Source organism: Neofelis nebulosa, chromosome 7, assembly GCF_028018385.1.
Source record: "Neofelis nebulosa isolate mNeoNeb1 chromosome 7, mNeoNeb1.pri, whole genome shotgun sequence".
NCBI classification, from domain to species: domain Eukaryota; kingdom Metazoa; phylum Chordata; class Mammalia; order Carnivora; family Felidae; genus Neofelis; species Neofelis nebulosa.
The window spans coordinates 3,586,487-3,604,158 of NC_080788.1; the positions used below are offsets into that span (position 1 = coordinate 3,586,487).

Here is a 17,672-nt window from a genome sequence, read left to right on the forward strand (position 1 = left end):
CACGTGCCCACCTTTGTGCCGAGGTCAGTCTCTCTGCCTTTGGTGCCCCAACCTGGACCTCAGCTCACTGAATCAAGCATCATGCACACGTGTGTGTCCCGATTCCTTGGACCTCTATCTGGTCGTAGGACATGTGAAATCTATTTGCTTTGTCACCCAAAATTTCTCCGAGGATATAATGGACACCAATCTGGCTGCCCAAGGCCTGAGTGATATTGGAGTTTGCCCAATAAATAAGTGCCCATGTTTCTCACTTAAATTTGAAACCAGTTGTAAGAGAAAGAAAAACACTTCTGCTTGGTCACTGATAAAAACCGCCACATGGCTGAGCCTCGCAGTCAGAAGGTCTCGCTCACACTGTGTGCCCAGGGCTGCTCCCCCAGGAAAAGTTTTGGTCTGCGGAAGACAAGCACTCAGACAGGACTTCTGTCTCACACTGGCCCAGGACAGAGAAGAGAGAGACAGGGACAAAGCCCCAGTGAGTAAAATTTTTTAAATAAATTAATCACAACCAACGGAGGAAAATGGACTTACAGAAAATCTAAATCTCACTTAGATTTCCAGATTCTCATAGTTTCCTTTTATTTCCCTTCATTTTGATTTGGGTATATATCACTAACAAGGGAAATGTTTTAAGTGGAAATAGGATTGGGTCCTTCTGATATCTATTTTGCATTTTGAGATCTGTCAAGCAAAATGTTTGCATTTTGTTTTTAAGTGCTCAGCGTTGTAGAATAAGAGTGAGATTTCTAAACCCATCCCTATGTGGGATTTTCTTGCATCACCTATAGAGCGCTCTTAACACATTTTGCAGTGGGCGGGACAGGTGGTTTGGAGCAGGGAAAGGAAGCAGAGACCGGTTCAACTCTGTGCTCTTCCTTTGAGACCCTTGGAAAATAATTTTACTTCTCTCAGCCCCAGGCCCCTCATTTGCAAAAAAGAAATAACCACACCTCATCTGCCTACATCTCAGAGACAATGTGAAGGTCCAATGACATACCATACCTAAAAGCACTTTGAACTTTAAAGGTGTTTTACAGGTATTAGGTATTGTTTCGATGAATTCAGAAATTATTAAATACTTGCCAAATAAGTTTATACATTTGAAATGGCCTCAAAAGGTAGTAGAAATGGAAAGCACGAGATATACAAAAATCTGTTGTCAATTAAAAAATACTTAAATTTTCCACAAAGGGTACCAAGAAGCCATTAGCTTTATAGTATGCATTATAATATTCTAACTTAAAACATGAACTTATTTTATTGGATTATATATTTTTGTTATAGAACTTACATGGTTGCTGCACGTCTTGTATCGAATATTCTGCCCTTCGCAATTCCTAGAGGAAAAAAAGGGGACAAAGAAATGATTTCATAGAAGTGGCAAGCAGCACAAAAGAAAAAAGGGAAGGGAAGGGAAGGGAAGGGAAGGGAAGGGAAGGGAAGGGAAGGGAAGGGAAGGGAAGGGAAGGGAGAAAAAGAGAAAAGGAAAGAAAAGAAGAGAAAAGAAAAGGAAAGGAAAGGAAAGAAAAAAAGGAAAAGAAAAGAAAAGAAAAGAAAAGAAAAGAAAAGAAAAGAAAAGAAAAGAAAAAAGAAAAGAAGGACGGAGAAGGAAGGAAGGGAGGGAGGGAGGGGAGGGAGGAAGGAAGGAAGGAAGAACAATAAATACAAGGTGATACCGAATAAACTTTTATTGTTCATGTCACCTCAGAGATTCAAAGTTTAAATTCTAACAAATAACTTTCAGAAATCAGGAGGGCAAAAAAGTCTCATGAAAGTGTCACTTTAAAGAGAGTGAATTCTTGAGCTGAATTAATGTCATGATATTACTTATGTGCAGTTTTTACTCTGGGATCCATATGACCGCTGAAATGAACGTGTGTGCATACTTCTGGGGGTTTTTTTCTGTGAAAAAGAAGGGGAACTACGGGTAGAAGCATTTGGGCACCATGCCCCTCACTCACTGAAGCAACCTCAGTCAGCCGCGCATTCCCTGACCTCCTTCTCCAATCAATACGGTGATCCCGGTGAGAAGTCTGCTTGAGGCGATGCCTCCACTTCTGATTTCGACTACTGGCCTTACTAAATGGATACTACGAAATAGGGTCCGGGGGCCTTTGTCGGGAAACCAGTACCGTAGGGTCTGAAGTCACATACAGGTTTGAGAATCCTCTAGAAAGGATCACCGCGTACCGTATCCTCCCCTCCAGCCACTGGTTCTAGAACTTGGCCACTCATTCTCTGAGCAGATTTTGCCTTGGATGTTTGGAGTTCCCTGTGGCAGGAACTTTCCCCAGTCAGCGCTCGCTGGTCTATAGTTTATATTAACTCCTTAAAGTTATCCGATCCACTAATGGCACCTCTCCCAATTTTTCAATTACGTGTTTTTACCTTTGGTATTCCTGGTCAGTTCAATGGCAGATTTGCAGCAAAGAAAGCCAACCACAGGCTTCACTCATCACCTTGTGTTAAAAGTCAACTGATACTATTTCAATTGTTTTAAAATATTTAGCCCTAGAAGAAGAGAAATCTTTACCAAGTGGATCTGATTTTTTGCTGGTATGGCTTAAATAAGAGCCTATATGAAATGATTCACAATCTGTTTCAGCAATATCCAATTCATGGCACACGCTGACGATTCTATTTTTATTGATTACAAAAAGAGTAAGTGAACACTAATAACATGCCAAGAAGTATAAAGGAGGATAATCGATCTTTCCAAATCCCATCACCAAGATTTACACTCTCCATATTTTGGCATCCAATCATCCAGTATTTCTGCATGATTTACTGACAGATGTGAAAGCATACTACTAATTCAACTTTGGATTAGTTTTGATCTAAGATAGCAAACATTCCTCCCACTTTACTACGAATTCTTTGAAGAAATTCTTTTAATAACTACATAAAAGTCCATTATGCAGACATTACACTTTTTATAGTTTTGAATTTAAAATTTTCTTAACTGTGGTAAAATCCACATAACACAAATTTACGTCTTAACCATTTTTAGGTATACAACTCAGCATTAAGCATATCCATATTGTAGTACAAACATTACCTTTCATGGTTATTTATGCTGCCTCCTTCTCCCCCTGTAGTTTTTAAATTTACATACAGTGAAATTCACTTTGGAGGGGGGGCGGTGTACAATTTTATGAGGTTTTACAAATCCACCCTCCCCCTGACTCATTTGCTTTTCACGTAGTGATTATTTTGTATTTTATTATGTCTCCTGATTTTTGATCCCACTTTTCACTTTTCCTTCCTTTGCCATCCTTCTCAAACTACCCCTCCCCCACTTATGTCTCATATCATATTCACGTTCCTTTCTGTTGCATTTGCAGAATGTACCCCTAATGGAAGTGAGAAGGCGTATGGGAGGAAGTCTGGGGGTGAAAAAATAAAAGCATCATAGCTGCCTCCGAAAGCATTATCTACATGATAGTTAAATTTCTGAACTTGAAGGCAGACAAGGTATCCGATTAGTTGCCCCTTTTTAATGTAATTCTCATGACTTTGGGATGAGAACATCTTCCCAGATGTTACCGTAAAAGGCTGATCCAGTCTTGGTATTTTGTAACACTTCCTATATCCTTTTTTTGTGTGTCTTGTCATAGGTATATGGCTCTGAAATTTATTAAACCTTCAGTGAGGCTACATCAAACTTTAAATATTCAAGAAGCACCACACTGGGAGGCTGGCGGGAAAACAGTATTAGGGTGGAGAAGGCTCTCTCTTGGTCGAGGGGAAGTGACGCCATTCTCCTGGGAGACAACAGCTATGCCAGTGGACAAGGTCATGTACTTCCATAACTTATTTCATTGTGCTTTTTATGTGTGGAAAAAAAGAAGAAAATAAATTACAGAAAAAGTGAAAGTGTAATTTAAAGTACTCTGTTTATTTTGGAAAGGCCCCGAATGAGGAAAGCAGCTAATAGATTAGGGAAGTGATAACCAAAACTTTTGAACCATGCTGACTTGGAACCCTGAAAAGCTTTTAATTCTCACTTCCAGAGAGCAGGAAAATGGCAAAGATACATTTTAAGAGAGTATCTGAATTGATCTAAGTACTGATATACAAAAAATGTCAAAACTTAGGAAGCATGGAGTTTTCTCTAAAAGCGTTTTGGAACTTCAAAAAAATTATCCCAGATGCATTTTTCCCAACTGCTTGACTTCAGCCATTTAAATGAAAAACAAAATTACTTTTAGAAGAAGTTTAAAACTAAAAGGAAAGAGCCTATGAGGTGAAAACAGCTGATGATTGTGTCTCAGGTCTGCCGTGTGCCCCATATAGTCATGGTCCACACCCCACGGTCCCGATTATAAGCCTAGCATCCAGGAGGCATGAACTTGTACCCCAATTGGTGAGCCTGAAAATCTACATGTGAAACATCAGTGTATCTCCACTACAAATCCCACCACAACAGCAGCAAAATGGTATGGAAAGAGCATTTAACCGCATGAATTCTCAAAATATAAAGGACCATTCTGGATTCATCCTTCTCCAGCAACTTCTTACCAGGAAGTACTATGTACCAGGATGTGGGTATAAAGATAAAGATGCAGGGATACTATCTCTCAATTCCCCTAACACATCAGTAGTTATATATATATCTATATCTATATCTATATATATAGATCTATAGATATAGATATATATATAGATATATAGATATCTATATAGATACATAGATATATATTTTTTTTAACCCAACCATCTGGCCAACATTTTTAATGTTCTACCTAGCACACAGTAAACTCGCTGACTGGTCTCTATTGATGTGGCTTTGGTTACAATTTAGCATGAAAATGAATCACCACTTTATGAAACAGGCATAAAATGAAATGCAAGTTATTTTAAAGTTAAGGACACTGGAGTCCTAATTCCCCAAGCAGGAACCTGCCAGCTTATTCTGGAAATAATTCCTTTGGCCTGCAGCAACTGAGCTACAGAAATATTGCTTCCAAGTTTTTAATTTCATTCTAATTATTATATGCAAGAGCTAATGGTTATCAGGAGTATATGAAAATTCAAGAACATCATTTCACAATTATGTATTTTCTATCCATTACAACATTCATAACACCCTGAAATTGGAGATTTTTAAAGCCATAAATTTATGAATATATAAAAAACATATGTTGATTCCACATGAGGATACATTAAAAACATTAATAAAATTTCCCCGGAGTTTATAGCAGGATAATTTATTACATTCATTTGATGATATATCGACTCAAACACTAGTGTCTTAAAGACTGAGAAGCATGTGTCTGAAGAATAAAAATATATTAATTTTTTAAATAGTAGTTAACTTAAATCTGTGTTCCCCATGGCTGGCAGTTGACTAGAATATCAAGTTACAAATTTCTGCAAGACAGACATTCTGGCTGGGGCACGCTTTGCAGTGCAAAAGAAATGACTGTGTATTTAAATATAATCAAAGTCTGAAAAAAAAATTATCCACAAAAAATAAATGAGCAAAAGAGCCACATTCATCCCCTTCCCTAAATCATGAGTTTCAGTAAGTGCCCCGATAACAACAGAGGGCACTGAAATGCTTTCAAAAGCTTTGGGATGGCTTTTTGTTTGATTTTGTATGTAACCACCTCCATATTCCTTTTCCAAGAAAAACTGACCACAGAGCTCAATATTCATGAAGACTTAACAACTCTCTAAGGCTGTTCTAGGATAAAGAGACCTGATAAGCTTTCCAAGGGAAGGAGGTTTCCTTCTCAATCACCTCGGAGTACTTTCAAAACGACAGTAAAAGTTCTTAATATGTGAGTGGGTCACGAGTGATTAGTTTGATGCTGCCTGAAAGACGGGGAGCAGGGATGAGTGAACTAGTAACAAATCCGCTGCAAATTTAATTTTTATGCAGAGAAATAACATTGCTGTCCCCAGTTCTTATGGAAGACACGGAGTGAGTGGGTGTGCCGTCGGCCTGGCCCCATACCAGGAACCAAGCTGGAACAGGACATATATTGCCATGCATTTATCTTATATTTAATTCTCTCATTTAATTTTTTTTATGTTTTTCTAAAGTTTGTTTGTTGTTGTTGTTTTAAGAGAGAGGGAGGGGCAGACAGAGAGAGAAGCAGACTCTGTGCCATCAGCACGGAGCCCGACATGGGGCTTGAACCCACAAACTCTGAGATCATGACCTGAGCCAAAATCAAGAGTTGGGTGCTTAACCAACTGAGTCACCCAGGCACCCCCCCATTTAATTTTTTTAATATTTGATTAGGATCTTTTCTAGCCTGACCTATTTTTTTCAAATTAGATGAGCTCAGGGAATAAACAAATGTGGAGATTCTCAGGACTAAGAGCAAGTTTCAGAATACAGATTAAGATTTGTGCATAAATAAAAAAAAAAAAAACAACCAAACATTAAAATCCTTAAAAAAATGAAAAAAAAATAAGCAAGTACTACTTTGGAGATGGGCACTCAAAACACAGTAGCAATATTTAGGGTTGAATTGTTTTGTGTTCTTAAAAGTATTTTATTATGAAATGTTTTAAGTCCACAATAAAAGAATGATACAAACTCATACATACACCAGCAAGCTTCATCATTTCTTAAGGTGTTCTTCAGATTTATTTATCACTTATCTATCTATCTATCTAATCTATCTATAGTAGGCATCTATCTATCTATCTATCTATCTATCTATCTATCTATCTATCTACCTACCTATCTTAGTTTAAAGTAGGCTTCATGCCCAGTGTGGAGCCCAACGAGGGACTTGAATTTACAACCCTGAGATCAAGAGTCAGACGCTCGGCTGACTGAGCCACCCAGGCGCCTCTCTTTGGATTTATTTTTGAGAAATCTATCATTACAAATATGGGGGATGCTCTCTGCCAATCCTCCTCAATCCTATTTCCCTGCCTCCCTCTGCAGAGACAACTAAGTAAATGGTATCACAGTGTGTATAATCTTCCACAGCTTGATTTTTAAAATTTGTATAGACACTATGTTCTTGAAAATATCCACGTGGATAGATGCAACTCTAATTTATTTGTTTTTATGGTTCCATAGTAACCCAATGTATAAATACACCACCATTAATTTATCAATTCTTTTTATTTTCTATTGACCAATTTTCCTAAAGTTTTTGAAGATTCTGCAATAAGCAATCTCACACAACCACCTTAGGCATATCTGCATGTATTTCTCTGGGATATATACCTGCGTGGGACCGCCCTGTTGTGGGCATTTACAGCTTCACTGCTACTAGATATTGACAAACTGCTCTTTAAAGTGAGAATACTATGGGGCACCTGGGTGGCTCAGTCGGTTAAGCATCCAACTTCGGCTCAGGTCATGATCTCGCGGTTCGTGAGTTCAAGCCCCGCGTCAGGCTCTGTGCTGATGGCTCAGAGCCTGGAGCCTGCTTCAGATTCTGTGTCTCCCTCTCTCTCTGACCCTCCCCTGTTCATGCTCTGTGTCTCTCTGTCTCAAAAATAAATAAACGTTAAAAAAAAATTAAAAAAAAATAAAGTGAGAATACTAATTTTCACCCCAGTTTGTAGCACAAAAAGGTTCTAGCTTTTACAAACCTAGGTCAATATTCGGCATTTTATTTTATCTTAATTTATTTTGAGAGAGAGAGCAAGCAGGGGAGGGACAAGAAGAGAGGGAAACAGAATCCCAAGCAGGCTCCACACTGTCAGCACAGAGTCCAATGCAGGGCTTGAACTCACAAACCATGAGATCATGACCTGAGCCAAACTCAAGAATCAGATGCTTAATCAATTAAAGCCACCTAGGCACCCCAATATTTGGCATTTAAAAACTTATAAAGTTTTTCCCAATACGAAGAACATAAAATATCTCACTTTGTATTCTTTTGCATCTTTTTGGTAATGAGGTTAATTTTGTCATTTGTTTTTGACGATGCAGAATTTCCCATTCACACCCTTTCTTCATTTTTCTACAGCTTTGGTTTCGGTTTACTGTTAAGTAGAAGTTATTTAAATATTTCAGACACTAGTCCCTTATTGGCTATATTCACTGTCAAGAGCCTCGTACTCTAGGCTTTTCTTTTGGCTTATAGTACATTTTTATGATACAGAAGTGCTTGTGTGGTGTGCTTGAATTTATCAATATTTTCCTTTGTAACTTAAACTCTTTGTATCTTAATTAAGGAATCATTCACTACCCAGAGATCATAAAGACATTCTCTGGTATTTTCTTCTAAATGTTTTCAAGCTTTGCTTTTCATACGTAGACTCTAACAAACCTAGAATGTATTTTTTATGTGCATTGACATTTTCTAATATTTTCCCTTTGTATATCAATAATCATAGGTGATCCCCATATATTGAATATCCACCCTTTCTCCACAAATTTTTAATGCCACCTCTAATATATAGCAAACTTCCATATATGTGTGTTTTTGTTTCTTGCATCTCCATTTTGCCATATTTCATTACATTTTGCTATTACTTGTGCCTCGGCTACTACTGTAGTTAAATATTTTAAATTTTAGTATCGGGGCAAGTTGCCCATTCTGTTGTTTGAAAAACTGTTTTCATTACCTTCGCATTTCCATTTGATTCTTTTTTTTTTTAATTTTTTAAACATTTATTCATTTTTGAGAAACAGAGCGCAAACAGAAGAGAGTCAGAGAGAGAGGTAGACACAGAATCCGAAGCAGGCTCCAGGCTCCGAGTTGTCAGCACAGAGCCCGATGCGGAGCTTGAACCCACGAACCACGAGATCATGACCTGGGCCGAAGTCAGACGCCCAACTGACTGAGCCACCCAGGCGCCCCTCCGTTTGATTCTTAGAATTGGTATTACACTTAATTTAAAGATTAATTTTAGGGGGAAAGTTGGCATTTTTATGATGTGACTTTCTATTTATGAACATATTACATCTCACCATTTATTTAGATGAGATTTTAACTTTTTCAAAAAGGTCTTGTACATCTACTGAATATTTTACAAGGTACCTTATATTTTGTTAGTAGTATAAATGGCATCTTTTTGAAATTTTCCTTTCTTGGTTCTTGCTAGTGTACAAAAATACAGTTGTTATGTGTGCATTAATCTTGTTACCAGTAATGGGACCCTTATTAGTCCTATTTTTTTAATGTGGAGATATTCTTAGATGTTCTCTTAGACAATCAGGTAGTCTCTGAATCATGAGAACTTTATTTCTTCCTTTCTAATTCTTATACTAATAAGTATTTCCAATACTTTGTATTTCTTTTTCTTGCCTTATTACACTGACTAGGACCCCAAATACAATAACAAATATAAACAATGACAGCCAAGCATCCTTATTTTATACCTAATATCAGAGAAAGTACAGTAACATTTTATTCGGAAGGAGGATATCTACCATAGACCAAAAGAGCACACCTCTATTTCTACTTGGCTAAATTTTTCTTCTCAATTATTAAAAAAGTTGCATGGATTTAGATAACTGTAATTTTTCTCTTACATCATCAATGCTGTGCTTGATGGTGCTTACTCATGGCAAATGTTTCCTTTTGTATTATGCATTTTAGGAATGCAGGCTAATCTTAAATAAGGGATCTACTGATAGGAATAGGAATCCCATATGGTCTGCCTTGGTGGTCTGTCCCTCCATATCTTTTACTACCGCTAGTAGCTTCATACTATCAAGGGTTACAAGACCACTTTTCACATTAATTTCTCACCTCAAAGCTTCCACAATAATATGGGATATATTCATTAATTCAATATACTCAATATATGTAAATCAATATACACGTACCTCAAACTCTTGGAAGAACAGGTCTACTGTTCCAAAGTGGAAACTTTTTTTAATTCAGTGTTGAAACCAAGAGTCTAAAATTCTCTATGCTGGTATATGGCTCCCCCTTTTTTTTTGCAGGGTTGGGGGGGTCCTAGTCCATCTTTTTAGGAAACATATGGACTTCAAAAGTCCTGCCTTTATATTATGGTTGGAGTTCCTACACTGTGCCTCATATACACTCAAGACCTGATCTCTTGTGAAAATGAAGGAATTAAAACTCAACAGCCTGAGTTCTGGAGACCAACAGACCCCCTCTCCATTTTCCACATAGGCATAGAATCAGGTATGCACTGACTGGTCTGGCATTCAGTTACCTCTATGTTTTTTTTGGTTCTGTTGATTTCCTTTATTTCTTGTAGGTTCACCTTCACTTTTTCATTAAAACTTTTAATTGTTATGTTTTTTTTTTTAAATCCAAGTATGATTTACATACAACATTATATTCGTTTTGGGTATACAATAGAGCGATTCAACAATTCTATACATTACTCAATGCTTACCAGGAGGAGCACATTATCTATTTTACCCATCCCCCACTCTCCTCACTTCTGGCAACCACCAATTTGTTCTCTGTACTTAAGAGTCTGTTTTGTTTTGTTTTGTTTTTTGTCTTTTTCCTCTGTCTGTTATGTTTCTTAAATTCCACACATGAATGAAATATTATGCTATTTGTCTTTCTCTGATGGACATATTTCACTTAGCATTATACCCTCCTGCTCCATCCATGTTGTTGAAAATGGCAAGATTTCATTCTTTTTTATGGTTGAGTACTATTCTATTTTTATATGTACCGCATCTTTTTTAGCCATTCATCTATAGACGGACACTTGGGTGGCTTCCATATCTTAGCTATTATAAGTAATGCTGAAACAAACAGAGGAGTATTTTTAGTGTTTTCCTTTTCTTTGGGTAAATCACCCAGTATGGAATTACTGGATCATATGGTAATTCTATTTTTAATTTTTTTGAGGAACATCCACACTGTTTTCTACAGTAACTGCACAGTTAGCATTCCACATTAGCCATAGAAATATTTTTCTAGGGGCGCCTGGGTGGCGCAGTCGGTTAAACGTCCGACTTCGGCCAGGTCACGATCTCGCAGTCCGTGAGTTCAAGCCCCGCGTCAGGCTCTGGGCTGATGGCTCGGAGCCTGGAGCCTGTTTCCGATTCTGTGTCTCCCTGTCTCTCTGCCCCTCCCCCGTTCATGCTCTGTCTCTCTCTGTCCCAAAAATAAATAAAAAAACGTTGAAAAAAAAATAAAAAAAATAAAAAAGAAATATTTTTCTAGATATGTCTCCTCTGGAAAGAGAAACAAAAGCAAAACTAAACTACTGGGACCGCAAAAAAATAAAAAGCTTTTGCAAAGGAAACCATCAACAAAAAACAAAAAGCGTATCTATTTAATAAGAGAACATATTTGCAAATGATATACCCAAGAAGAGGCTCATTCCAAAAATATACAAAGAGCTTACACAACTCAACACCAAAAAAAGAAATAATCCAATTAAAAATTGGCAGAGGACCTGAATAGACATTTTTCCAGAGAAGACACACAGACGGCTGCCACACTGAATAGATGCTCAACACGACTAATCATGAGGGGAATGCAAATTAAAACCACAATGAAATATCACTCTACACCTGTCAGGATGGCTGAAATCAAAATACAAGTAGTAACAAGTGTTGGCGAGGACGTGGAGAAAAAGGAAACTTCAAGCGCTGTTGGTGAGAAGGCTTTATTTTTTATTTTTAAAAAAAAAATTTTTTTTTTAACATTTATTTATTTTTGGGACAGAGAGAGACAGAGCATGAACGGGGGAGGGGCAGAGAGAGAGGGAGACACAGAATCGGAAACAGGCTCCAGGCTGCGAGCCATCAGCCCAGAGCCCGACGCGGGGCTCGAACTCACGGACCGTGAGATCGTGACCTGAGCCGAAGTCGGACGCTCGACCGACTGAGCCACCCAGGTGCCCCAAGGCTTTCTTTTTTAAAGCAGTTTTAGGTTCACAGCGAATTGAGGGGAAGGTTCAGAGAGCTCCCATACTCATCTCTCTGCCCCTACATAAGCATAGCTTCCCGATTATCAACATCCCCAACCAGAGTGGTAGCTTCTTTACAACTGATGAATCTACATTGACACATTATAATCACCCGAAGCCCATAGGTTATGTTATGGTTAATTCTTGAGGTTTATCCAGTAGGTTTAGGTTTGAACATAAGCATATCAACATGTATCCATCATTATGGCATCACGGAGAACATTTTCACTGCCATAAAAATCCTCTGTGCCTTGCCAATCCATCCCTTCCCCACCCCTGACACCTGACGACCACAGTCTCCATAGTTTTGCCTTTTCCACAATGTCATACAGTTAGAACCACAGTACGAAGCCTTCCAGATTGGCTGCTTGGACTTAGGAGTATGCATTTAAGGTTCCTACGTGTCTTTCCATGGCTTAATAGCCCATTTCTTTTTAGCAATAAATAACATTCCATTGTCTGGATGGACCACAGCTTGTTTATCCATTCCTCTCCTGAAGAGCATTTTGGTTGCTTCCACGTTTTGGTAATTATGAATAAAGCCGCTACAGACATCCGTGTGCAGGTTTTTGAGTAGCTATCAGATTTCAACTCTTTTGGTAAATACCAAGGAGTGCAACTGCTGGCTAGGGTGGTAAAAGTATGTCTATTTTGCAAGAAACTGCTAAACCACCTTCAAAGGTGGCTGCACCATTTTGCATTCCCACCAGCCAGCATGTTGTTCCTGTTGTCTCACATCCTCGCCAGCGTGTGGTGTTGTCAGTGTTTCAGATTTTAGCCACCTGATAGATGTGTAGTGGTGATTCGCTGTTGTTTAATTTGCATTTCTCTGATGACATACGATGGGTGGTTATTTTTCCATATGTTTATTTGCCATCTGTATATCTTCTTTGGTGCAGTGCCTGTTAAGGAATTTGGCCCATTTTTCAATTAGGTTGTCCATTTTCTTATCGTTGAAGAAAATCTTTTTACAGATCTTTGTATATTTCTTTATCAGGTGTGTCTTTTGCAAATATTTTCTCCCAGTCTGAGGTTTCCCTTCTCATTCTCTTGGCATTGTCTTTTGCAGAGCAGAATGTTTTAATTTCAACTGAAGTGCCTATGGTAGTGTATGTAAAAAGTCATTGTCATTGCCATACTGACGGTCATCCTTATATTCTCCTATGCTATCTTCTAGAATATAGTTCTGTGTTATATTTATGCATATGATGATCCATTTTGAGTTAACTTTTATGAATGATGCAAATATGTGTCTAAATTCTTTTTTTTGTATGAAAATGTCCAGTCGTCTCACACCATATTTTGAAGAGACTATCTTTGCTCCATTGTACTGCCTTTGCTCCTTTGTCAAAGATCACTTAACTATATTTATGTGGATCTATTTCTGGGCTCTCTATCCTGTTCCACTGATCTATTTAATATTCTTTCACCAATACCATATTGTCTTGATTATGGCAGCTTTATAGTAAATCTAGACATCAGATAGTGTCAATCCTCCAACACTGTCCTTCGGCTTCAACATTTTGTTGGCTATTCTGGGTCTGCCTCTCCACATACGTTTTAAAATCAGTTTGTCAATATCTTACAAAATAACTTGCTGGGATTCTGATTGGGATTGCACTGAATCTACAGACCAGGTTGGGAGGAACTGACATCTGCACATTATTAAGTCTTTCTATCCATGAACATGGAATAACTCTTCGTTGGGTTTTATTATTTTTTTAAAAGATTTATATTCTATTTTACCTGGCATTTCTAGGAGGTTTTTTCTAACTAAATTAAATCTTTTATTTAAAAATAAGTGTAAATCACATGCATTTGTAAGAAATAATGAAAAGAGATCCCACGTACAGTTGACCTTATTTCCCTCGATGTTAACATCTTGCAAAAGTATAGAACAATAACATAATCAGGATACCGACATTTATACAGTCAAAATATAGAACATTTGTATCACCACAAGGATCTTTCAAGTTGTCTTTTATAACTGTAGTACTTTCTTTCTTCTCATGTTTACCTCCTCCTTAATACCTGGCAACTACTAATCTGTTCTCCATTTCTATTTGTCGTTGTTATTGTTGTTATTTTAAGAATACTACATAGTTTGCAACATTTGGAGAATGGCTTTTTTACCTCAGCAATTTCTGTGTTAATTCATTCTGGTTGTCGCATGTATCAATGGCTCATGTATTTTCATTGCTGCATAGTATTCCATGGTAGGAAAGCACCCCGCTCTAACTATTCACTCACTGAAGGGCATCTGAGTTATTTCCTCTTTTTGGATGAGTAAAGCTGCTATAAATATTCATGTACAAGTTTTTGTGTGAACACAGTATTCACTTCTCTGCTAAAAATGCCCAGGAGTACTCCTGATGGGTTGTATGTTTACTTTTTAAAGAAACTGTTTTTCACAGTGACTATACCATTTTACTTTCCCATCACCAATGTATCAGTGATATGGTTTCCCTGTATCCTTGCCAGCATCTAAAGATGTCACTATTTTTTTTAGCCAAGCTAGTATGTAATGATATCTCATTGTGGTTTTAATTTGCATTTCCCTAATAGACAGTGATGGTAAGCATCTTTTCATGTCCTTATTTGCTATACATGCATCCTCTTTGGTGAAACATCTGTTTATGTCTTTGTTCATTTTCTAATTGGATTGTGTGTTTTTTTAATCATTGATTTTTAAGATTTCTTAAGTTAGATTACTAGTCCTTTGTCAGATAGGTGGTTTGCAAATATTTTCTCTCACTGATCTATATGTTTATCCCTCTGACAATATCACAGCTTTAATTAGTAGCTATATAAGAAGACTTTACATCAGGTGGACTGAATCCTCCTACTCTGTTTTTTTTTTTTCCTCCAAAATTGTTTTAGCTATTCCAGGGCCTATGCCTTCCCATATAAATTTTAGAATAATGTTGTTTTGGAATAATTATTTTAGAATAATCTACAAAAAATGCTCCTAGAATTTTGGGAGAAATTAGGTTAAACCTGTAAATCAATCTGGGGAGAACTGACATCTTTCCTATGTTGAATCTTCCAACCCATGAACATAACCTCTCCATTAGTTTAGATCTTTGATTTCTTTCCTCAGAACTCTGCAGTGCTCAGCATACAAGTCCTGCACATATTCTGTTAGATTTACAACTAAGCATTTAACTTTTTTTTGAGTGATTGTAAATAGTATTATATTTTTAATTTCACTTTTTATGTACTCATCACTAACAAGAAAAATAAAATAGATTTTTGTATGTTTATTTGGCATCCTCTGACCTTGACAAACTCACTTTTTTAGTTCTAGGAATTATTTTGTAGATTCCTTGAGATTTTCTACATAGACAAATAAGAACAGTTTCATTTTCTTCTTTTGGACTGATACGTCTTTTATTTTCTTCCCTTATTGTACTGGGTTGAACCAGAGTGGTGAAAATAGACTCTCTTGCCTTATTCTTGATCTTAGAGAGTCTTTTACCATCAATCATAATATACAGTATTAAGTATAAATTTTTAGATACTTTTTTATCAAGTTGAGGAAGCTCCCTCCATTCCTATTTTTCTGAGAGTTCCTTATCATGAACTGGTGTCGACTTTTATCAAATACTTTTTCTGCATCAACTGATATGATTCTATGAAGTTTTTCTTCTTTTTTAAAAAAAATTTTAACCTTCATTTATTTTTGAGAGAGAGAGAAAGAGAGAGAGAGCAGGGGAGGGGTAGAGAGAGTGAGGGAAACAGAATCTGAAGCAGGCTCCAGACTCTGAGCTGTCAGCACAGAGCCTGACATGGGGCTCAAACCCACGAACCATGAGATCATGACCTGAGCCAAAGTCAGATGCTTAACCGACTGAACCACCTAGGCACCTTGAATGTTTCTTCATTAGCTTGATAACTAAGTTGGTTACAATGACTGACTTTCAAATACTGAACCAGCCATACATCCCTGAAATTAACCCCACTTGGTCATAGTGTATAATTCTTTTTATACATTTCTAAATAATATTTGATAGTATTTTGTTAATAATTTTTACACCTATATTTATGTGGAATATTGGTCTGTAGCTTTATTTTTTTGTATCGTCTTTACCTGGTTTTGATATCAGAGTGATACTATATTCATAAAATGAATTGGGAGGTATTCTCTCCTCTTCTGTTTTCTGGAAAAAAATGTGTGGAATTGATGTAAATTCCTCTTAAACACTTGGTAGAATTCATCAGTGAAACAATCTTGGCCTGGAGACTGTTTGGGGGTACATAGTTTTTACATTATGAATTCAATTTCCATAATAGCTATGGAGCTACATATTCCTTCATATTAAGGATATGTTTGGATTTCACAGACTGAAGAAAGAAAATCCAAAGACAGCAGTGGGGAATTTTTAAAAGCAATTCAATTTGCTCTGCAGAATTCACAAAAGGCTCCAGAAAAGGCACACCAGATATTTCTGGAAGTGGGATAAAGTTGGGGCCAAAAACAGTAAAACTCGTTGAAAGTCTGCCCAAGGAGCAGTTAGACTCCCAGCTCTCCTTCCTTACTTTGGCAAAATGCTGCATGTTATTATCTAAAGGCAGTAAAACAAAAAGTTTTCCAGACTGAGAGATAACTGGGTTCAATTAAGGGCAAAGGTAACCATACTGAAAACAAGGATTAAATTTAAAAATTCATCTATTTAGTGCTAAGACCATAGTTTTCAGCTCCACTGGCTTCCAGACTATTGGAATCAAGAGATCCCTGTCTGGGGGCATCTGGGTGGCTCAGTCAGTTAAGGGTCCAACTCTTGGTTTTGGCTCAGGTCACGATCTCATTATTCATGAGATCAAGCCCCATATCAGGCTCTGTGCTAACAGCTTGGGATTTATTGTCTCTCTCTCTCTCTCAAAATAATAAACATTTAAAAAAAATATCCTTATCTGACAAGACAGACCAGCCCAAAATAAAACACCTAGAGCATCATTAGGTAATAAGATAGATTAGCCACACCCCCTACAATCAAGCTCACAATTATTTTTCTTAAATATGAACAAATAAGGATCACCGGAAATCTTACAAAAGTCTCTAACATGAACCACAATGACATACATGAAATAGAAAACCGTGATTTGGAAGGAACTAAGGCTATGTGAGAAGAAAACTTTGTCCTCAAAAAGTCTATTTATATACTCAGAAATAAAAGAAAATATATTGCATCTGGAAATCAGGGACAGAATGCTATATTCTTTTTAACTCGAGGAACAAAAAATATCTCAGAAAAAGAGAACAGAGAGAGAATATGTGTGTGTGTATACATATATATATATATATATATATATATATATATATATATATATATAAATATATAATATAGAATATATATTCTATATATAATATATAGAATATTCCAGAATATATATACATATGTATGTGTGTGTATGTGTGTGTGTGTAGATATCTATCTATATATCGATATATAGATAGATATCTACACACACACACATATACATTTAGAATGCTTGTCAAGCTGGAAAATAAGTTTAGGTAAATTTCCCAGAAAATAGGGCAAATGAACAAAGAGAAGAAAATAAAAAATCTAATATCTGAATAATAGGAGTTTCAACAAAAGAGAACAGAAAAAAATGAAGAGGAGAAATCATCAAAGAAATAATTCAAGACTGAAAGGAATAAATTTTCATAGTGAAAGAATCCATGGTGAGTACATACAACGGACCAAAACAGACCCACATCAAGATACAGCATGATAACATTTCAGAGAACTAGGAGACAAATGCTTCTCTACACATCCAGAGAGGAGGAAAAAAGAATAGGGAATCAGAATGCCTTCGGATGTCAC

The 17,672-nt window shown here is 36.9% G+C and overlaps 1 protein-coding gene across 2 annotated transcripts in view; it reads right to left on the reverse strand.

Annotated features, from left to right (window-relative positions):
- The window catches only part of ADAMTSL3 (ADAMTS like 3), a 357,244-nt gene that overhangs the window by 220,050 nt on the left and 119,522 nt on the right, over window positions 1-17,672 (reverse strand). For both annotated transcript variants that reach the window (XM_058736402.1, XM_058736403.1), the window contains one exon: window positions 1,295-1,340. In XM_058736402.1, coding sequence (XP_058592385.1) covers window positions 1,295-1,340 — 46 coding nt within the window. Of the gene's footprint in view, window positions 1-1,294; window positions 1,341-17,672 lie in introns of those variants that run through there.